General features: G+C 43.8%; 1 protein-coding gene across 1 annotated transcript in view; it reads left to right on the top strand.

Annotated features, from left to right (window-relative positions):
* Smyd3 (SET and MYND domain containing 3) overlaps positions 1-22,966 on the top strand; it is a 504,787-nt gene that overhangs the window by 400,945 nt on the left and 80,876 nt on the right. Inside the window, exon 9 of the mRNA XM_051186397.1 lies at positions 21,188-21,275. Coding sequence (XP_051042354.1) covers positions 21,188-21,275 — 88 coding nt within the window. The remainder of the gene's footprint in view (positions 1-21,187; positions 21,276-22,966) is intronic.

Below are 22,966 nucleotides of genomic sequence, written 5' to 3'. Positions count from 1 at the left end.
CTTGCATTTAAGAAGAGAGTCTCTCTACAATCCATGGTGACACAATACCATCGTATAACCTTCCCAGTTTCTGCAAATATCTACTTGCTTTTGGTCTACTCCAAGGATGTCCAACTGCTGGTTCTTCTGAACCACACTGGACAAGAACTGTCTTGGACCATACCTTAACATGAAGCTTCCAGTCCAGGATTCAGCGACCATAGTTGCTGTGATACAGAGAATATGTTTTCTAAGAACCAGTCATTGTACTTAGTTAGCCCAGTACACTGCCCACAGCTGTAAGTGAGAAACATTACAAAGAACATCTTTTGGTAGCACCCACTATCTTTGAGTTACTTGTCTGAGTTTCTTATATGCCACGTCTCATCTAATTTCCACAGCGGGTGGAGGCTGTAGCTACTCTATTCCCATTCAATAGATGAGCTAAATAGGGCTCTCTAGAGTATGGCCTTTTCCAGTCTACATGCTGTTTCTATAGACCTGTAACAGACACACCATCCATGCATTTTTTTTAATTGACTGTAGTTTGTGTTTAGTAAAATCCCCCTTTTGCTGTACAGCTCTTTCAGTTCTAACAAAGGCATGAAGTTGGTACCACCACCCTTTAGGGGTGTAGTCCCGCTATACACTCTTCAAAAGTACCTCTTTGGGTTCTATTGCTAATTTTATGCTTGATTGCCAGGTTGCTACCATGTGAAGCTTTAATGCATGCATGCTCTGTATAATCCAGCTACGTGTATTTATCTCCTCAGTTTGCTTTCTCATATTGTCATAAACACTAGCCAAAACCAACATGGGGGAGATGGGTTTTATTTCATCTTACAACTCCCAGGTCACACTCTGTTACTGAGGGAAGTCCGGACAGGAACCCAAGGCAGGAACTGAGAGACAGGAACTGAAGCAGAGGCCCTGGAGGAATGCTGCTTACTGGCTTGCCCTTGATGGCTTGCTCAGCTACTTGTCTTATTTAGCCTGAGCCCACCTGTCTGTGGATGGTACCCAGAGAAATCTGGGCCTTCCTTCATCAATCAGCAAGTAGGAAAATGCCCCACAGACTGGCATATCCACAGGCTGTTCTAATGGAGGTAATTTACTTGCGATTTCCTCTCCCCAGTGTGTCTAGGTGACAGAAAATAACTATGACAAAGTTATCCATTTTTATGACAAAACATTTAAAATCCTTTATTCTTTATTTTTGAGATATACAGAAGCCATTCCATGCCTGTAATCACCCTCCCAGGTCTTCCAACCCTGACCTAGCTATAACCTGGTACCCGCTTGTCAACCTCTCCCCATGGCTTCCTTCCCTGTTGTCCCTGGTTGTCATCATTCTACTCTCAACATTTTTAGATTCCACATGTAAATGAGCTCATGTGACACTCAACTGGCTTGCATTCCTTACAGTGCTGATTTCCAGTCCCAACAATGATGGGAGCGCTCTCTCTCTCTCTCTCTCTCTCTCTCTCTCTCTCTCTCTCTCTCTCTAAATGGCTACCTAGTATTTTGTTGCATGTATGCATACACGCATGCATGTATATACATCTATGTGTGCACATATAGCTCATTTTCTTTATGTACTCATCAGCTGAAAGTCACTGGTTGATTCCATTCTCAGCTGTTGAGGCTAGTGTTGCAGTGAACATGCGAGAGAATTCTGTCACTGTTGTGTACTGGTATCTTTCCCTTGGAGGTATAGCTAAGAGTAGGATCCATAGCTCAGAAAGTAATTCTACTTTAGTTTTTGAGAGACTCCATAAAGCTTTACATTCCCACCCAAACTGCAAAGGATAAATGTAAATTTCCATCTCATGCAGGATTTAGGATTGGGATTGCTGAGTTATCTGACAAATATATGTTTAACTTGATCTTGCTCGTTTGTTCTCCTGAGTGTCAGCAGTAGTTTGAATTCCCACCAGCTGTGACTGAGAGTTTCAGTTGTGACCCATTCTTGTTAGCCTTTGTGGTGGTTTGAAAGAAAATGGTCCCCAAAGGGAGTGTAGCTTAGGAGATGTAGCTTAGTTGGAGTAGGTGTGGCTTTGTTGGAGGAAGCATGTCACTCTAGTAGGCTTTGAGGTCTCCTGTGCTCAAGCTACTCCCAATGACACAATCCACTTCCTGTTGCCAGCATATCAAGATGTAGTCAATACCATGTCTGCCTACACAATGCCCATGCTCCCTGACATAATGATACCAGACTGAACCTCTGAAAACGTAATCTACTCCAATTAAACGTGTTTCCTTTATGAGAGTTGCTGCGGTGTGGGGTCTTTTCACAGCAATAGAAGCAGCCCTTGATTTGCCAGGTTATTTTCCCCCTCATCTTTATTTTCAGTTGTTCTGTCAGATGTGTGGCAATACTGCACTGTGGTCTGAATTTGTATTTAATTTATAATCATTAATAACTAGTGATTCTTCTTTCAGAATATATTGCACACCCATGAGGGTGTTTCATGCTCATTTGAAGACACATTTATTCAAATCTTTTGCCTATTTTCTTGATGGACTATGAAAGTCTTCTATTCTGAAAACCAATCCTCTACCAAAGACACATCACATAATTTGTTTAACCCCACCAGTGCCTTGTCCTTTCAGCCTGTTGACAGTCTTTGAGGAACAGAGGTTTGAATTTGGATGTAGCCTCCCCTGTCAGCATTTTTCTTGTGTAGAGGAGGCTTTGATATTTTATGTTAGAAGTCTTTGCCTGATCCAAGAGAACAAAGAGTTTTTTTTTTCCTGTGTTTTCTATTCACAATTTATATTTGGAGGTTTTATACTTATGTCATTTATGTGGTACAAGATTTCATTTTTTTACATATGGATATCCTGCTGTTTTAGTAATATTTATTGAATCAACATATTATTATCCACTTTTACTTAGTTTTAAATTCTATTTGTTGGCATGTGTGTGATGTGTAAGGATGTGCATTCCATGACATGCATGTGGGGGGTCAGAAGACTTATTTTAGGAGCTGATTGGCTCCTTTGACCTTAGCATGGGTTGAAGAGATCAAGCCCTCAGGCTTGCTTGGCAAGTGCCTTTACCTACTGAGTCACTTTCCCAGACTCTCAATATCTCTTATTAAAGCCCTAGGATAATACAGAAAGGAGTGCAGAGTTAGATGGGGCAGAAATTGGAGGCACAGTGGGTAACTGGAAGGGAGATACTGGTGGAAAGAGTAAATGATTGAGGGCCTATGGCTCTGGGTCCTGCTGTTTTCCATCCATTTGGCATTGACAATGTTTTCTTCTCAAAGTCCCCTTTCTCTTTTGTAATAGGAGACTTATCGATACTTGGCCAAGCTGTTTTGCTTTCAATTAGATAATGTGTTTATAGCTTGGGAGAAAGAAGATGCTCAGTAGTAGTGGTCATTATCCTTCTAAAATGATCCATTTGAAAGTTCCAAGAACTACAGCATCCCCGGTTCCCGTTATTTGCTAATCAGAATCTGAATTGCTCGCCTAGGCTTCTTGGCAGCCTTTAAAGTTTTCCTGCTTCAGTCGTTAGTAACATCTTCTTCCTTTCCATTTGCCATCTGTGTAATTCCAGTCGTCCTGTGTTAGGGCACTTGGCACTCTTCATCCACATTCTTCTTGGTACATTCCGCTCCTGCACCACTCTTACTCCCAAGAAGCAAACTGGAGCTGGCTGTGGTCAAGACTTTGATGACACGCCACTACCGTCCATCTCTACCCACTCCATCCTGTCCCTCTACAGTTCCTGGCACAGCTCCCACTGAGGGCAAGGGGTGGATACCATCTATACTTTGGCTTTTCTCAAGTTCTTCTCCATCTGAGACCTATGCTTCTCTTGAGGTTTCTGTGTAAGGATTGCTTTCCTTAGCTAAGTCATGAGAGTACCCCTGTGTTCACACCACCAAGAGGTTGAAGCAGGAGCATGTGAGTTCAAGGCCAACCTCACTACATGTTGATCTCAAGACCAGTCTGGGCCACATGAGACTCGGTTCCAAAATACACAAAAAGGAGGGTGGGTTTGGCCTTGCTGGGTTTGGTCACACTTGGAGCCTTCTGTTCATAATAAAACAGAAATAAAATAGTAAAGTGTCATGGGTCAAGCCTCCCTGCTTTTTATTCCTTATTTGTTGTAGTTCAGGGAGATGGAGATCCCCACATTCTGGCAGTCCTAAGCCTGAAACAGACTGTCTTCTTCTTCTCCTCCTCCTCCTCCTTCTTTCAAAATGTCTGTGTCTGTGCACATGTGTGAGCATGGAGGTCAGAGGATTGATGACCTTGAATGTCAGTCCTTGCCTTCTACCTTATATGAGGCAAAATCTCTTGTTCTAAGGCTCTAACGCCATATGGTATTTGAGCTTCTGGGAATAGTCCTGTGTCTGTTCAGCCCTGGCCATGTGAGTGAGGGATCACAGACACTCTCTGCTTCGTTTGTTCTCTCTTAGGTTTGGGCATCTTAACTAGGGACTCATATTTTCATGGCAAGCATTTTACTCACTGAGTTGCCTCTACAGCTCCTGGAAATGTTTATGTTACGTGACTACACAGTGGTAGCATCTGGATAGTCAGAGAGCAAGCAGCTCATTTTATGGCAGCAGAGGTCTCTAAAACCTGTGGGTGGCCACTCTGGTGACAATGAAAAGGATGTCTTAGTTTCAGAGTTCTCTATAGAACTGCAATCATTTGAAATTACTTTGATTTTGTTGAGTCTGCTTCCTCCCTTACCTATACACTGAATTCAACAGTGAACTTGAATACAGCCTGCTATATTTGCTAATGCCCTTAAAGTACATATAGCATGCTTAGCATTATAGAACATTGTACTCCCATCCACTGTCTTCCACTCAGTGCCTCTTTGTTAGAAAATGACCATAGCAAGAGAGAGAATTTCCTAACTGCTTGGGCTCCCTGTTTACCTAGACATAAGCAGTTCCTGTGAAGACCTTTTCTTTTTTGGAGGATAGAGCTGGGGAAGGTAGCATTTACTACCCACCAGGAGGATCTGTAGTGTCACTATGTGAGTCAGAATATGGCTTACCAGGAGTGTGTCTCATCTTCCTAGACCACTTCCTGAACAGTAGCACTGAGGCTTCACCCATATGACAAATACAGCATCCTCTACCCATCTTCCATCTTCTCTCCAGATCGACTGATGTGATGGTCAGAAGAGGCTTCTGCTACATGCTAAGATCCCAGGCTTAGAGTACTCTGTTCACTTATGTTCATAAATAGAAGAGACAGGATGAGTTGCATCAGGGTTTGTTCCAGGGGAACAGTTGCAGGAGATAAGAGGCATCTAGTTGAGAACCTTCACTGTATAAAGAGAAGCAATGGCTAGTGCCATCTGTAACTGAGCCACTGGACAACCAGGTTCAGCTAATCCAGCCATCCTGATAACACCATCAAACCCCCAATCAAGCAGGGGAATCAAAGGTGAGAGGAGAAAGAAGAAATTGCTTGCTATAAGTCTCACAGCATCGCTTCCAAAGGGCTTTGGAGAACTCTCTTTGCATATCCATGATGGCAGTTGTCCTTAAACAACGAATGCCATATGGTTCAGGCTGATTACCAGCCAGGAATTTGGCAAATGGTATGCTTCAAATACTCACCTGCTTGCAGGCTACCTCTGAGGGCTTCTGTACAGGTTAGGACACTCACCCATCACACTGAGGGCGGGCTGTTGGAACAAGTGTCTGTGCAGCTGTACCCCTTTTAGTTAGGAGGCTACTCGGCCTCCATGGCCAGTGCCAGCCTGTTTTCTTTCCTTTGTGCCTTCATTGCCAGTGCATGCTCGGATCCTGAGGATTCTAGTAATCAATAACGATGCTTTTCTCAGTCTCTTGTTTAAAATGTAAATTAGGAGTTTGGAATTACTTCAGCTAGTGAGCATGCTTTCCTGTCTATATTGTTAGAATTGGGAAGCTGCTGCTAAAACCCTTAAGCAGTTGTCCCCAAACTTCTCATGGAACTCCTCTGGGCAATAAATACCCTCACCCTTAACTTAGTGGCATCTTGTTTTTCTCAGAATGCAGTTAATCTAGGCATTCCCTCAGTGCCTTCTTAATGCTAATTTCTTAATTTATTGTGCCCTTTAATCTGGAACACATAAAATAGCAGCCAATTAATAAATTATGCTTCCTACAAATGAAGCAAAAGCACATTAATTATTTCTAAACAATTAGGCTACGTTCGACACAGTAGAGGGCTCCGGTGTATAACAACTGCTACAGGAGATGGGAATTGCCCAAATTTTACATCCTATAACTGAATATCATCTTCTCTTCAAAGCAACCTCATTTAGAGAGGTCAGTTAAAATCACTGTACCAATGGTGAGCACTAACTTGCCTAATTTCATGTCATCATTTTTGAGCTCCACAAAAAGATCCAGCATAGCGTTCTCCAGGAGCCTTATCCTGTAGATGTGTGCATCGGTCCTCTAACTGAAAAGGGTCAGAGAAGCCTGCCATCATCACAGAAGCATGATGGAAAGTGAAAGTGGGGACAGATTAATTAAATGGGACTGCCCCCAGCTTACCAGAAGTCTTACTGAGGGCCTGTCTCAGCTTTGCATCTCCCTGAGCTACGGAAATAGGCCGATACTGCAGGCAGTTCGAGTGTTTTTTGCTGCCTGGACTTTGTTATTAGGATAGACTGCCATTTGTTCTGTGAATGTCTTGTAGGCAAAGCCTTTCCTATCCATTTGGCCTCTGAATTCCCCAAAAGTTTCCCTGTTTTCAAGTTTCCCAATCTGTTTGTCTTGCTAGTTAAGGCCTGGGAGAATTAAGATGTTTTGGAATTATTCAAAAAACAAACAGATATTATACCAAAAAAATTGCATAAAATCATGTTTTCCTTGTTTAGATTACCTTTTCTGGGTTTGGAAAATTGTCACCTTTATCTGTCACATTTTATGGCACACAGTCAACAAGATCTTTCTGAACCTGCTATGATGTTCCTAAAGACCTACTAGAAGAGCCTGTCACCTAACGCCCCCTTAAAAGCAAGCTGCAGTTAGCAAGGAGGATTACCGCTGCAGGGCTGTGTCCATACTCTTACAGAGTCAGGCCCACATACCTACCTTAGTTTACTTTCTGCTGCTGTGATAAACACCATGTCCAACAGCAGCTGGGGAAGCAAAGGGTTTATTTCATCTTACAGGTTATAGCCCATCACTGAGGGAAGTCACAACAGGAACTAGCTGGAGGCAGGAACCCTGAGGCAGGAACCGAAGCAGAGGTACTGAAGGAATGCTGCTTACCGCCTTGCTTTCAACATGTTCGTCTTCCAAGCTCCTATAGAATAGCCCACTAAGCTCTGGGCACTCGATGGCTTTGTCAGGCCAAAGTTACAAATACTTCCACAATTGTTCCCAAAGCAACATAGGCAGATCTGTCACAGCAAGAGCCCATTCTCTGATACCAAACTGTGCTAGCCAGGATTCTCAAGAGAAACAGAACCAATGTGATGGGGAAGAAATATGTATGTACTAATAAGTAAAAAGTTACACAAATGACTGAGTACCTGGGATGTCAGACTTCACTTTTGGGGTGGGTCCAGGCCCTCAGCAAGACAGCACTGTCAAGTTGGTAAGAGCAACCACCCCATCTTAGTGCCAAAACATACTTTACATGTTATCTCAGATTTCCACCCACCAAGGAAACCCTTACTGCAGCTTGGAAAATGAAGCATACAAAAAAAAAAAAAAAAAAAAAAAAAAAAAGCCTTTGGTTTGATAACTAGTTAGCAAGATTGTGACTAACAAAGGCAGAAGGGCTTTTGAATAAAAATGGCAAAGTTCAAGGATTGCTTCATCCCTCCTCTTTGTAGCCCTTGAAGATTGAACAGGCAGGTTAATAGGGGAAAGTCACTAATATTGTTTATTTGAAGCAATTACTGGTTATCACTTTCAATTTCTATAGCAGTCTCAACCCTGCCACATTAAGGAGTGGAGAGCACCACCCACCTCTCTACAAAGTGTGGGCTCTGTAACAGCCTGCCTGTGGAAGTCCCTTTATTGACTGAGCTATTGATGCTGCCACAAGATCATCTAAACACTTCACCCAGGAAAATTGGTACTGCCACCATTCAGTCTTTCAATTAAGTATGCTGTGCTGTGAGGTGTATCATTTAGATTTGTATTAATTTAAGCATTTTTTTTTATCAACAGACGGTAGATCACTATTTACTGGTGCAATGTGGTAGCTCACAATATATATACATGTCATGGAAAAGTAATTAACCCTCTCGTTCTACTGCAGAACAGATGTGTGACTGAATGAGTACTAGGACCCAGGGGTACATTCAGACATTTTTTAATTTATCTATTTATTTATTTTTCAGTTATTAGATGGTTGACTTAGAGGCCTCTTTTAAAGTTTCTTAAATTTTGTGCTTTTTCATCTCAACGTGCACACACCAAATCTACTCCATCGCCACCTATCATTGACAATGGATTTGAAGTCTTCTCTTCAAATTATCTATTCAGCTTTGGTTTATGTAGCCATAGATGGAGTGGCTGACTGTTCATGTAGAAGGAAGGGTTGCTGACTGGGAGGTGAGAGGAAGTCTAGCATGAGCAGGGCTTGGTTGTTGCAGGGCTAGGTTGTTGAAGACCTGGAGAAGATTTAGCAGCAGCTGTGTGGGGGTAGCAGGCTTGATAAGCATGAGTACTGGAAACCAGCATTTCCTGTACAGACTCTAGGGAGACGTTAAATGAAGCCATCCTGACTGATGGCAGGGTCATCTTTGCTTCTTGGTGTCCTCTTCCTACTCCAGCAAAAGCTGTGATGTCTTGAATGTTTTCTCCAGCACCATCCTTTCTTGTTAGACCCCATAAAGCCACTTTAGAAAAGCTTGCTTCAGCTAAGCCCTCTGGACTCGTGTTTTGATGGAAACCTCAGACTGTCTTCTATGAAGGGCATCTTCACCAGTTCCCACGCACCAGCAGGAGGCCTCCAAAGGGCGGCAGATTGTATGTAGTGTAGCTTCTGTACTTCCAGGCTCAGCCTAGCTTGTGGCTATAACATGCCAGGTTCTTGGCTGTCCCAGGCACTTTACACTTGGCTTCCATGGCCTGAAGCAGCCTTCCAGAAGCTCTGTGTCTGCCTGACTCTCTACCATGTTGTGACCCTCAGCTTTAGCCCCACCTCCTGAGCTCACCATGAGAATCACTTGCCTCTAAACTATCCACTTAGGTTAGTCTTTATTCATTTAGCACCTTGTTCTGTATCACTTGTATTTGATGCCCACCTGTTTTCTTGTTGAGGGAATCAGAATGACCTCATCAGTCTGGTTCTCTGGTATGCCATTGATGTTAAGCACGCTGTTCGATAAACTTGGATTCCACACAAGGACCAATGCATTAATACTGTTACTAGACTGGCACTTAGGTAAGTTTTGTGTATCAAGCATCTCAATTGCTGGATTCTTCTTGATGACTGTTGTACATAAAACAATTTGATGGTAGTTTAGATGATGACCAATCAGGAAGGGATATTCTTATCCTTCATCTTCCAGTGGAACAGTTGAACACGACCTATCCCACTTATATTCATTCCAAGACTTACACCCTTACATATAAATCACCTGCTGGAAAGACAAAACATTTTTTTCCAATCCCATTTTGATGGAGTCCTTCCTCCAAGCACTTTATGCTGTGGTGTTATGCTTCCCAGAGGTGCACATCTTCTCGGAAGTCAAGCTGTAGTGACAACCTGGGTCAGTGGTCTGCACAGAGAGTTTTCTAAACTATGAAGAACATAAATACTATCCAATGAAGATTTGTGGAGTTTTGTTGATTTTTCTTGTTTGTTTTGATGTTTTGAGATGGGATCTCACTAGCTCAGGTTCGTCTCCAACTTGCTATATTGCTGAGACTGTGATTCCATGTCTAGCTAAGATATGTACAGTTTTATAGTTAACGAAGTATGGTGGCTTGAGATAAAATGACCCCCCAAAGGGGGTGGCATTATTTGGGGGTGTAGCTTTGTTGGAGGAAGTATGCCACTGAGGTCTCCTATGCTCAAGCTACTCCCAGTGTCAGAGACCACTTCCTGTTGTCTGCAAGATGTAGGACTCTCACCTGCTTCTCCAGCACCATGTCTGCCTGCATATCACCATGCCCTCTGCCATGATGATAACAAACTGAATCTCTGGAACTGTAAGCAAGCCACCCAATTAAAATTTTCCTCTATAAGAGTTGCCTGGGCATTGTGTCTCTTCACAGCAATAGAAACCCCAACTAAGACACAAAGTAAAAGAGAGATGTTTCATGGATGCTCATAAACCTAGAATGAGAGGGGACTGTGGAGGTCCAACCACTGATACCAAGATTCCTCTGCAGCATCCTACTTGAGCAAGTGTCAGCCTCCCTAAGATTGGCCTTTAGTGGTGGTTTCAACACACTGTCTTTGAGCAGGTTGTTCTACTGTTGGGCTTCTACGATAATGGAAGGTGATTACTCTCATGAACTGAAAGCTGCCTCATCTGATTTCATCAGGCTCCTATTCTGTCCCATGAAACTACAAAAGGATGAGTAAATAGGCCTTATCCCTCCTACCATCGAGTAAGCAAGTCCTGGGAGCACTGGCATAGCACAGTGCACACAGGCCTTTGAGTGACATAGCTGGGACTTGCATCCATCTCCACCTTTTGTAGCTACTTGAGCTTAAATTACTTCCTGTCTCAGCTACAGGCTTGTCATCTGTAAATTAGGGAGTGAACTGGTTTTTTAACTTTTCTAAGATGATTAAAAGAGATAAAGCATTTACAATAATTGCCACAATAAATCTCAATAAATGTTGTTAAGTTACTATTATCCTTTGATCTGCAAATAGCCAGCTCTTTGAAACTTAGCCTCTACTGTAGAATATGGAAAATAATTCTTACCAAGAGTTGATCCAATGTTGACATCAGTCACTCCTGAAATATGAGAGATGGTTCAATCAAGCAGAAATGCATGCATGCATTAGCATTGCCTTACAGCATATCATGAAAAACTCTGTCATGTGCTGGTTGAAATCAGATGATTGTGTCTCAGGAATATTTATTCAAGATATTTAACATGCTGGGTTCAGACTGGCAGGCCTTGCTGTGGTATTTCCTAAGGAACAACACTTTACTAATGATATCTTGGTTAAGTATCAGTCAATAGTAGTTAATAAGTTATATGCCACAAAACTTTCATTCTGCAGACAGTACTTGCTAACCTTGGTCTGCTGTTGTCCCTTCCTCTCTGTTCTTTGAGAAGAATTGTAATTATTTCTTGACCATATTCACAAAATCCTTTTGACATCCCAGACTATAGTTCATTTAGAATAAATGCTGCCAAATTAAATGTGTGTGTGTGTGTGTGTATTGTATTGTATTCTACTGTTTTATTGTTTGTTCATTTTTTTTTCTGTTTGTGAACAGTTTCTCTGAGTAAAGAAAAAACCAAAACAACTAACTCAAATAGCTTTCCATGGTGTTGATGTTTTCCCACATTTTAAGGTTGTAAGTCTACTGGGTCTTCTACTTAAAAAGTATGTTTTCTTTATTCTTTAGCAATCCCATGCAGGTATACAGGGTACTTGATCATATCCACCGAGCTCCCCCCACCCACTTCCTCCATCCCCTACATATGCCTGCTCACATTCATATTCTGTCCTCTTCCCCCTCCTCATCTCCTGCTTCCTCTTTTTCTTCCTCCTCTTCTTCCTCCTTTTTAACACATTGAGTCCCCATTAGGACTTCCTACATACATATGGGTATGGGCCATCCCCACAGTGGATACCCACCCAGAGGCCCAGAAGAAAAATGACTCTTTCCCCCAGCAGCTATCAGTTGCTAGTAGCTCCTCAGCTTGGGGTGGGGCCTCAGGAGCCCCATCTTAGAGACATCAAGGTCTTTCTGTTTTCCACTGTGTCTCCTCTGGAATTGCCTTGCTCACCCATGTGAGCACTTCCTGTGAACCTATGGCTCTGGCTGGGTCCTTCCAGGAATCCCTGAGAACTGGGTCCTCTCGTCCCATTTCTCCCTGGAAGCCACTTGGGGCTGGTTTCCATCAAGCATTCTGAGGTTTTTCTGTAAATGGTGAACCAGTGTGTTTGCACAGGCTACAGATGAGCGAAGCCAATAGGCTCTTGAAGTGACTCTCTAGCATTTTTATAAACTTACAGTGTCCTTATTAGCAAATCTGTGGCTTCTTTCTTAAAAAACAAAACAAAAAAAGTCCAAGTAGAGAGACAGGCTTGCAGTTCTCAGACGTGGTATGGGAGCACCACCATTCTTCCCAAGGTTAGCAGGTCGGCAAGCAGTCACAGACTGGCTTTGTAAAGCCAGTCATGACTACAGAAAAGGAAGGTCATCTGCTTCTGAGAAAAATCTCAACTCTCCCTGTTTGGCTTCATCCCTTCCCCCCAACCTCATGCTCACTTCCACTCACAACCTCAGACCTGCTCTTCTGCCACCGGCCGCCTTCTCTTTCTCAGCTGTGGGGAGCATCAGCAGTATGTTCCCGCTGCTCTGGCACCTGCGATGCCAGGACTACTGATGAAAAGCCACGGGTGATGCTGGTGGACACTGTGGCTGCTCCAGCCTTCCCTTCTGCTGGGCTCCTGCCTTGCCAAGTTGTCCTGTGTGTCCTCACTTGCTCCGACCCCCCTCCACACCCTCCCAGGTCCACTCTCCTGTTCTTACTAAGCCCTCACTCTCCTGGTGTCAGTAGATCAGTAAGAAGGTCCCTCAGACACAAAAGCCTTCACCTTCACACCCCAGCCACTGGATCTGCTCCCATGCATCCACCTCTTGTAGGAAGTGGGGTAACCCTGCCAAAGCCGAGTCCTCAACATCTCTTTCATGGCCCGGCACCTCCTTGGTCTGGCTCCTCCATACAGTCTGTCTCTCATGTCCATTGCCTCTGGCTCGGTGGCTTAAACATGATCACAACTTTCCCACAAGATAACAAACCTTTTTTTTTTTTTCCAACTCAGGTTTGGCTTGCAGCCCCCACTTCCTCCTCAGTCTGGGTAGTCCTGGTTCTCTCCAACCTTCCCATCATCACCCCCGAAACTGTTGGATGCTGATGTCACCACTGAGCCTATGATTCCCAGGCAGTGGCCTCTCAGAGTCTCCCTACTGACTCCTGTTGCATTCTACACCATCCCCTCCTCCTCCTCCTAGGAATATGCTCCCTTATGTTCCACAGCTTCCTCTACTCCCCACTGTCCCTTGAACATTGATATTTTCATCAATTGATTGGCCTCTTCCCCTCTGGTATCTTCAGATTTTCCATATATGATCAATCTGCCTTGCCTTCGGGGCCCGTATTCACATTGCATCCTCCCCCAGGTCAGTCTGTCTACAGTTATCCAAAGTGCTCCGACAGTGATCACTGAAGCCAGTTGCTGGGCCGCTGCCTTAGAGCCACCTCCCTGCACCCTCACTCTCCCAGACAGCTTGCTTCCAAGTCACCGCCTTCCTGGGCTCTCAGGCTGTTCCCTTCCTTTCCTTCTAGGGTGCTGTACCATCAGCTTAACTGGGCCCCATGCCTTTGGTTTCTCCATCTGTCACTGTATTTCACATAGATTGAAACAAACAAACTGATTATACTTATAAAATCTTACCGTGTCTCTGTTTCTCCTCCAAGTTCAAATTCACCCTGTTAACATCTCCCTGGTATCTTTTCATCCTGTCTCTAACCCTTTGCCTTCTTCCCTCCTCTCCACATAAGCTGCCTACCCAACCTGGAACTTCCAGACCTGTGTTTTGTTCTGGGGATCGGTCCCCATGTTAAGGGGCAAGGAGCTTTTATCTGTGAAGAAGGAACATGTCAGTAGCAAATACCTGCAGACTAAGTGGGAAGCAAAGATAACAATACAGTCCCCCTGACACCACGGCACAACAGGCAGGGAGACCAAACAGCTTACTTTCCTCCTGAGCTTTGCTTTCTCCTGGTGTTGCCTATGGATTTCTGTACTCTATGTTGATGCTCCCACAATCTTCCCCAATAAGCCTTCACTCCAAAACTTGGGCAGCAAAGGCCTCTGTCTCTGAACTCCCTTTGTCCCAGGGCTTGTCTCCTGGTTACCATGTGTGAGATTTAGGAATGGGGCATGAAACATTGTAGCCACATGACTGTAAGCCACGCTGAGGCTGCTTGTCCTCTGAACCTTCTGTCTCAATGCCTGATCTTCATGTACAGTGTATTGAACTAGAGACCATCTGAAGGGCACAACATTCATCATGGCGATGTTGTATTGATCACTTCTTGTATCTGTTGTAAATAAACTAATTTGTGTAAAGCCAAAGGGCATGGAAGAACAATTATAAATTAAGTAGACAAAAGAAAGAATTTAAAACCATAAGCACTTGCAACAACTCATAATGGTGTTTCCTGGAATGGGGCAGTTCTATCCCAGAGACTGAAGCCAAAGACTGAGGGCCTAGGGAGATGACTGAGCATTTCAGCATGCTTGCTGCTCTTCCAGAGGACCCAAGTTCTGTTCTCAGCACCTAGGTCAAGCAGCTCATAACCACCTATGACTCTAGTTCCAAGAGATCTGAGTCCCTCTTCTGGTCTCCTCTGGAATCCCTCTCCCACACATAAATAAAAACAATTTAAAGAAAATCAATGGCTGAGTCCACAAAAACCACATAATATCCAAGGTTGATTGCCACTGTATCATCTTCTGTTCCTCATTTGCCAAAGTGACCTGGGCCTGAGTTCTTGAGAGCTCCTTTGGGGAAGCTGCACACACACCCACTGCTGTAAGAGTTGAAGGAGCAAATACAGTTTTCCTGAGGGAAAGCCAGAGTCCCTGGGAACCCTGTGTGGCCTTCCTGTAATGTGGAGAGGGAGTTTGTGCATGACTGCCTGCTCATGCAGAGTGTATTTGTGAATGTCTGCCCATGCAGTGTATGTGTGCATGCGTGTGTGTGACTGTCTGCCCATGCAGAGTGTGGGTGTGACTATATGAGTGTGCATTACCAGTAGAGTAAGGAGGAAGATTGTTGTATTCTCCCAGGGTAAACCAAAGCCTCATTCTAGGTCCTACCCATGATAAGTAACTGAAGCCTCCAGAGTCTTGTCCACCCATGTTCCTACACTGAGAAAGGGGTTTTTACATTAGCTTACATCCCCCCCCCAAAAAAACACCCTTACACATTCCAGTTTATGAACATTTACTAACATTAAGGTTTTACTTTCAAACTCATCTGGAATGTTAAATGAATAATAGAATGGCAATGGCCAGGACTTTATAATTTGGGCATACAAAGAGTATGACCTGAAAAGAAAATAGCAAACAATGCTCTTCCAAGCCTTCTTAGGTGACCACAGTACCCCTAGCACTGGGCACCCTGGGATGAGAAGAGAGAATAATACCATTTTGTATACCCCAAATGCCATTTTAGGAAGTCCAAAATGTTATAAGGACCTTATATTACACCATTATAGTTTGTATCTATACTATTTGGAGCCAAAAAGATTTGATGTTGTCATCATGCCAGCTCTAATGAAAGATGCCCAAGACTCTGGCTCAGTGAGCACTTCTTTGGGGACTAGAATGTTCTGAGAATACATTTGAAGTCTGTACTTCCAGATTTCCCCATTATTCCTAGCAGATCCTGTGTGAGATCGCCTGCCCCTCTTCAGCCTTTCTTCTGGTGTCACGGGGATACCTCCACTCACCCTTGGGGGATGTTTATGGCACGCCATCAGATCTCTGTCTAAAAGGTCCTGCTAACAGTCATGCTTGCTTGGTTTATAAGATGGTTACAAGAAAATGGAGGTGGGGGCAGGGTGCCAAACACTGCCAGAGCTTTTATCTTTGACATTACAAAGAGGTCCCTGGCTGAGGGCCAGACTGAAGTTTACAGGAATATAAAATGCAGACATGTGCTTTCTGTTGGTGGGGCGCCAGGAGGAAGGCGCGCCACTCAGCCAGACAGCACTTCCCTTCCATGGGATAGATGCACAGTTGCTAGGAAGAGCATCCTAGTCTCAGTGGTTCAGAGCAAGGCCACTCATGGCTATGAAGAGGACAGAGAAGAGCTGTGCCATGCACCTGGCCTTCTCCCTCCTAAGCCAGAAAACGGGTGGACCTGCCAATCCTATAGCCTGGGAGAGACCACTTCTGCAGTGATCCCCCCCAACACCCACCGCAGGAGCACCCAGGCTCCAGAAGCAGGCCGCTGCAGGAATTCATTGTTCTCATGGATCTCCTCTACTTTTAAGCAAAGTTCTGATGTTGTTTCCTTTGGACTGTGATGTAATCCTCTTGAACTTTTGATCACTTGACACATGGCCTGAGATTTCTGGTGCTGCCTTATTAAACATAATAATAATTTATTAAACAGAAGTTCCAGTGGACTTGTGCAATCCAGCTCTAAAAAGAGAAAGGAGAAAAAAAGATCAGTAGGCTTCTGGAAGCTGCACTAACTCGTATTAAGGCATGGCTTCTGATCCCTGATGAGATAATTGCCTTTGGTTACTCCAGCAATGACCTTCTTTGAAAGTGTCTCTAGACATGTGTCCCAGGACTAGTTATCATAAATTGCTAGTGTGGATCCCAGCTAAATTCCCCACTTGTTTGGGGAGCACAGGTTAAGTAATCTTGTTTCAGGGGATAAGCAAATACCATAAATGGCCTGGGTTTTGGATATTGCCCCTACTGGTTATCATATATACAGATGTTTGGAGAATGGCATGAATTAGACAGCCAGAGTCAAAATCTTGGACTGGCAGCATGTAGTGCCATGTTGAGTTCCGTCTTCATCCTGTGCCACATGCTCTCTGTGCTCTGGCTGGGGTGGTGTGGGAGGAAGCTCGGCTTGAAATAGAATGGAGGGGGAAGAGAAAAGGAAGGGATTTGCAATTTGCAAGACCATAGATGCCCAAAGTTTCTACTCAGAATTTAAGGACTCTCCTCAGGCACAGCAGACACCTACATAGGTGACCAATGGACTGGAATGATTAGTTTCTGTCTCCATGGTAACCATAATCAAGTTCTCACCTGGGAAGGCTGAATCTGAAGGCACTGTTAGCTCTGGGTCTTGCAGCTGGTGAGCTGCAGAGCAGGGAGTTGCTGCTAGTTCCTCCATGCTGCTTTTGAGGTTCCAGCTACACAAGGCCTCCTGCACAGAACTTGCTATTGTTCACCTGTTTCATTTCAATGCTGGGGACCAAACCTTAGGCCTAGCAGCTAGACAGGGCTCTAGCACACAGCCACCCCCCCCCCCCATCCTGATTTTAAGTGTCTTTGGAGCAACTGCATCTCACCCATCCCAACCTCCACCATCAGGATGTTGCCTGCTCCTTGAAGCTAACTCAAGTCCGTTTTGTTGCAGTTTAAAACAATTTCCTGTCTGTTTGCAGAGGTGAGTGAGAACAGCTGCTCCTGGAGAGGAACATAAAAAAGATTAAGGAACTGGGGCTGTGGTTTCAGTCTCCATTAAATCAAAAACCTGTTCTGAAGTTTGGGGGTGTACTTTATCTTAATGGCTGCCTACATTAGGACAGTTTTCCTGTAAAAAAACCTTTGCATTTTTCCCAGAGTCTCAAACCTCCCACCTCGTGTTTACAGAAGGAGACTGGCAGGACTCTCTGCCAGAGTCATGTGCGTTTACAGCTGTATAAGCCATCCATTTGATAGTTCCTCCACAAATGTGAAAAGAATTTGTTTGAATGTGCTTTTTGTAAGCCATGCCGGTGGCCTTCTGCCTTGCATGATACCCATTGTACATTCCCAGGAGCATATTTTTCCAGTATGGGGGAGGGTGCATAGAGGTGCCGCCTTAAATATCCTCACATAACTGCCTTTGCATGCTAGTCTGTCATGCCCATTTCCTGCAGAATGCTGCAGGTAAAAGTCAGTCTTCAGTAGGCTCCGCTGGTGATGCTCGGCTCTCAAACAGCCCTAACTCCATAGGTATTCCTTTTTAACTTCACATAGACCTGGTTTTGTAGAAGTCATTTCCCTTTCTCTGAGACAGGTTTTCTCCTGTGGGATGGGAATGGGAGATGGGGGGGGGTGCAGGTGTAAAAGGATTTGGCTTTTCTAGGGGCTCTGCTGTGAGGAGAATAATGCTTTCCTCCTGGAAGTTCTCTGTAGCTGGAGATTTAACTCTGAACCTGAGATTGGGTAGGATGTGTTGTCTTGTAGAACTGTGTAGTTGCAATGGGACCAGTTTCTGCCAGAGTGAAAAGCAAATGTACATTTGCTCACATACAGCAAATGTACATTTGGAACATACAGCAACTTGATTCTATCTTAGTTGAGAATATTCTTTCCTCTTCCTCCACAGCCTTCATGCCTGCCAATCCTGTCAGCTGCTCTGGGGTTGATACAATAGTGAATGCTCTAGTTTCAACCTTTTTCCATGTTATGAAAGAACCATTTCCCCTGAGTTAAATCTGAACTGCTTTCAGTTATTTCAGCCAATGGAAGTGGAAATTGATTCCAATAGAGATATTTCCTGTTAACCATAAAGGTTTTTTAGTGAGCCTATATGTTAATCTATTAGTCCCAGTATGTTATCCATGACACTAAGTACTGCAGTCAAGGACACTAAAGATTAGATTTTCCATCCTGGTTTTTACTTCAGGACCCTCAGCTTCTCTCTGGAGAACAGGCACAATATTTGAACCTTATGCTACTTTTTTAAAAGTAAAAGAATGCCCCTTCTTCCCTTTAGCACACTAGAAATGATTGCATTGCTAGGAAAGTTTATAAATAAATGTTCATTAATTTTCCTTCCCATCCTATTCTCCTCTCTCTCTCTCTCTCTCCAATCAATCTAATTAGAGTTTACATGGGGATTGGATAACAGGAAATACAGGGAGGCTGCTTGCCTTTCTCCTTTTCTTTTTAATAAGAACCATCTGAAATTAAGCTAACACAGGAGTTTCAACATCAAACTCTTGCAAACCAAGCGAGCACAGCTGTCTGTGGCTTCCTGTTGCAAGACAGACCTGGATTGATGCCTCTAAAGCTTCCTCTGATGTTGCCAGTGGCCAGATCCTCAAGGGTGTGTTTGACCACCTGTGCCAGGACCCCACCCTATTGAGGAAACTTGGCTCTTTCATTCATGGTGACGACTGGCCCCTGGAAGGCCCAGTGTCTACATCTGGTCAATTGAAATCAGCTATGTTGACTGGCATCTTTTATGTGGTGGTGTGGTTTTTGTGGAATCATCTGCTTTTATATCCAAGAAACCAACTCTGAGTATCAGTTTAGCTTCTTTGTAGCAGGGATATGTATGACTTTGACCCATTCTGGGGAGAGGTGATCAGGGAAGTTTGGGCAAGAAAGCTCGAAGTGGCTTAGGAAAATGTTTTGGTAGAAGCCAGAGAAGTCCACTGAACCCACTCCCTATATAAGAGCTGCGTAAAGATGAAACAGGATGGTATTGGTAGCACACCCAGCATCCTGCCCTAGGCCTACCCTGTGCCCAGCATTCCACTGCATGCTGGGGGCTCAGTAGCAAACAGAAAAGGTAAAAGGCTTGCCTGTGAGCCAAGAGATCAGAGTTTAATAAGCAACAGCACATCATTTCCTGGCTTTTTCCTCCTTCTCTTCCTCCTCCTTCTTTTTCTCATTTGTGGAAGCCATGATTGGTCCTCATGAGTATAGTAGACTTGCCCTTCTTTATCCTAACTGTGTTAATAAGCCATGCTTGGTTATTGTACTATTTCCTAAAAAATAATGGCTCTTGTAAGAAAGTGTGTGTGTGTGTGTGTGTGTGTGTGTGTGTGTGTGTGTGTGTGTGCGCGCGCGCGCGCGCGCGCTCGTGCATGTGCTTAAATTCTGTGTGGATGTGTCTCTGTAAGTTTGTGCACATATGTGAGTGTGGGGGTTCTTGGAGTCCAGAGAGGGCACTGGATCCCTTGGAGCTGGAGTTACAGGTGGTTGTGAATCATCTAACATAGGTGCTGGGAACCAAGCTCAAGTCCTTTAGATGAACAGCAAGTGTTCTTAACCACTGAGCCATCACTCCAGTCACAAATAACAGCTTTATAAAAACTCTCTTTCTGTTATACTTTCTTAAAAACAGGTTTATTGAGGTATAATTCACTTGTTTTGTTCACTCGTTTTACAAGATATGGATCAGTGGGTTTTAGTCTCTTTATAGAGTTGTACAACCAACATTATGGTCAATTTTGAATGCTTGTATTATCCCTGAAGGAATCCTACCCATCAGCAGCCACTCCTCAGTTCCTTCTAATTTCTAGCCCTAACCAGCCACCAATTTGCCTTCTGTCTCTATGGATTTCCCAGTCCGAGAATTTCATATAAGTAGAATTATATAACATATCATCTTTTAAGAGTCTTTTATTATATTTTCACTTATATTTTAATGTCATTAGGGGGCATGTGCATGCTACAGGACACATGTGGAGATCAGAAGACAACTTCTAAGAGTCAGCTCTCTACCTCCTACCACCTGGGCCCCAGGCTTGAACTCAGGCCATCCATGTGGCAGAAGCCACCTTTACCCACTGAGCTATCTCATCATCTCAAAATGACTGGCTTTTTTCCCCACTCAGATTAATGTTTTCAAGGTTCATCCATGTTATGGCATATGCTAACACTCTGCTAATTTTATGGCAAGTAATATTCTGTTGTGATGAGTTTTTATTTATCTGTCTATCATCAGATGATGGACATTTGAGTTGCATCATTTTTGGACTACGGACACTTGCACACATGTTTTGGTTAAACATGTTCTCATTTCTCATGGTTGCCTGGCCAGGGGTAGAACTAATGAGATGCTAGCACTGTTGGTAATATGGTGTTTCTTCTGTGTTTGCTAGAAGCTTCATAGCAAACCAGCCACAAAGCAGCAGCAATACGGTGCTCCATCACACATTTTCTTGGCATAAATGGTAAGGAGCACAAATAGGTCAATTGTTTGAGGAGTTGAAAGGCGTGCTTTTCAAAGCTGTTCCACTCACTGTACATATCCACCCATGGAGCATCAGCCCTTCAGCTCCTCTGCATCCATAATGATACCTCCTGTGCCTTGCTTTTCTATAGCAAGTCAGAGCTGTGCTGCTGGCATCTCACTGTGGTGTTGAATTGAATTTCCCTAATGATTAATGATGCTAAGTATGGTTTCATGTGCTTGTAGGCCATTTGTTTGTCTTTCTTGGAGAAATGTCTGTTCAAATACTTTGCCCTGGTTTTAATTGGGCCATTTGTCTTCTTTGCTTGTCTTTCCATTTGGCCCGAGCAGGATGCTGACATGCTAACGGGTGATGAGCAAATATGGAAGGAGGTTCAAGAATCGCTGAAAAAAATTGAAGAGCTGAAGGCACACTGGAGTATCCTTTCACCTGTGGGCTGATCCACACCATTGGTTGCTGCTTTACTGGGAGCCTGGTGCCCCTGGAGCCAGGGCCAGGTGGGAAAACTCTTAAGTGTTGCATCCTGGCCCAGCCAGCAGTTTGAGGAACCACCCAGGAAGACTGCAGTAAGGTCAGCACAGATACCTTACAAATACTTACCACCAATTAGTAGTACGGCCCAGTCATAGTGGGAAGGAAAGCCATTGGTGTTTTGTTTTCTTTTCCTCCTTCCTTTTCTGTGCAAAAGGTAAAACTCATAGACTCAATAACCACTTTAGTCCATGGAAAGGAATGTTAGAATCCTTATAAATTAATACCACTGACCCTCCGACCTACAAACCAGTCACAAAACAGCATCAATGGTGTTCTCCATTGTGCAATTTCTTGGCATGAATGATAAGGAATATGAATAGGTCGAGTTCAGAGAAGAAGGAGAAAGCATGTGATAGGATTGTCTGGGATGACCCACTGGCACTTTACTGTGTAAAGGGGCTCTCAGATCAGAGACAGAATTTGGACAGGCAGAAGCTGTGACAGAAGTCACTGTCTATAGAGGACCCCACTGGACACAAATGTGATGGGGAAACTACAGGTACGAAAGAGACTGTAGAATGTAGAAAGGTCACCAGAAGGTCATAAGATGCTTTGGGTTTTGCTGAGGCACTAACAAAATCTGCAAATAAGGTTTCCAATCTATAATGTTGTTAGAGAATTATGAAGGACAGGAAGATAGGTAGCTTCTCCTTTTAATGGCGAAGTATGCAATTATAGAAATCATTGGCTCAGTGGGTAAGTCTGACTAATAAACTACAGTTTGTTAGTAAGAAAGAAAAGAAGGCTGCCATGGGCAGGTTGCTGCATGGTTTTACTAAGAACAAATCCATCCACAGAGTTAGTTATGTATTTATTTAGTAAGTAAAGTTTGCACCTAGATTTTGTGAGAGGCTTTGAAAAGAAGTAGACAAGATGTTTGTGTTCTACACTAGAAGATCCAAGCATCCAACTTGATTAGCAAATGGCACAGGCATCAGTCTGGGGTGCTCTGTATCCTCCACCTTCGATTCAGTACCTGGAAAGAAGAGACTCTCTGAGCATGTGGAGATGGGAAGGACAGCAGAGGAGGGACAACAGAATCAGGAATGCAGTGACTGAACTTCAGAAGATGCACTTTGACAAGAGTGCATATAAAGTCTTCTGTTTGGGGCAAGACATCAAAGCATGTAAATCTGCATAGAGCTTGGAAGCAGAGCTCACCAAAGGATTGTATGGTTTTGCTAAATAGTCAAATTTAATAAAGTGTACAGGTATGTTATAACTCCCCAAAGACAGCTGTGATCTTGAACTGCAGTCATAGAAATACAGAAAATGAGAAAGGGGGTGAGATTGGGTTGATGCTATCTGGAATCTCAGGTTCAGTCTGGGTTGTGGCACATTAATAGGGATGTATAGAAATTAAATTCATTATGAGGAATGTGACAGAGTTGAGGGGTTTGAAACTCCACCTGTCACGTTGATGAAAGGGACTGGGAAACAGCATGCTTGGGGTTGACACAGTCTTAGCATTGCTACACAGCTGAGGAGTTTTGTTCTCTGTGGTCTATGCAGCAGAAATCAGGCCAGAGAGGACCAAGGAGCATTTCAGTCTCACTTGGATGAGGCCAAAGTGG

The sequence above is a fragment of the Phodopus roborovskii genome, unplaced genomic scaffold (assembly GCF_943737965.1).
Source record: "Phodopus roborovskii unplaced genomic scaffold, PHOROB, whole genome shotgun sequence".
Classification (NCBI taxonomy): Eukaryota; Metazoa; Chordata; class Mammalia; order Rodentia; family Cricetidae; genus Phodopus; species Phodopus roborovskii.
Note: the sequence above shows the minus strand (reverse complement) of the source record. Positions and strands in the feature narration are given on the sequence as shown.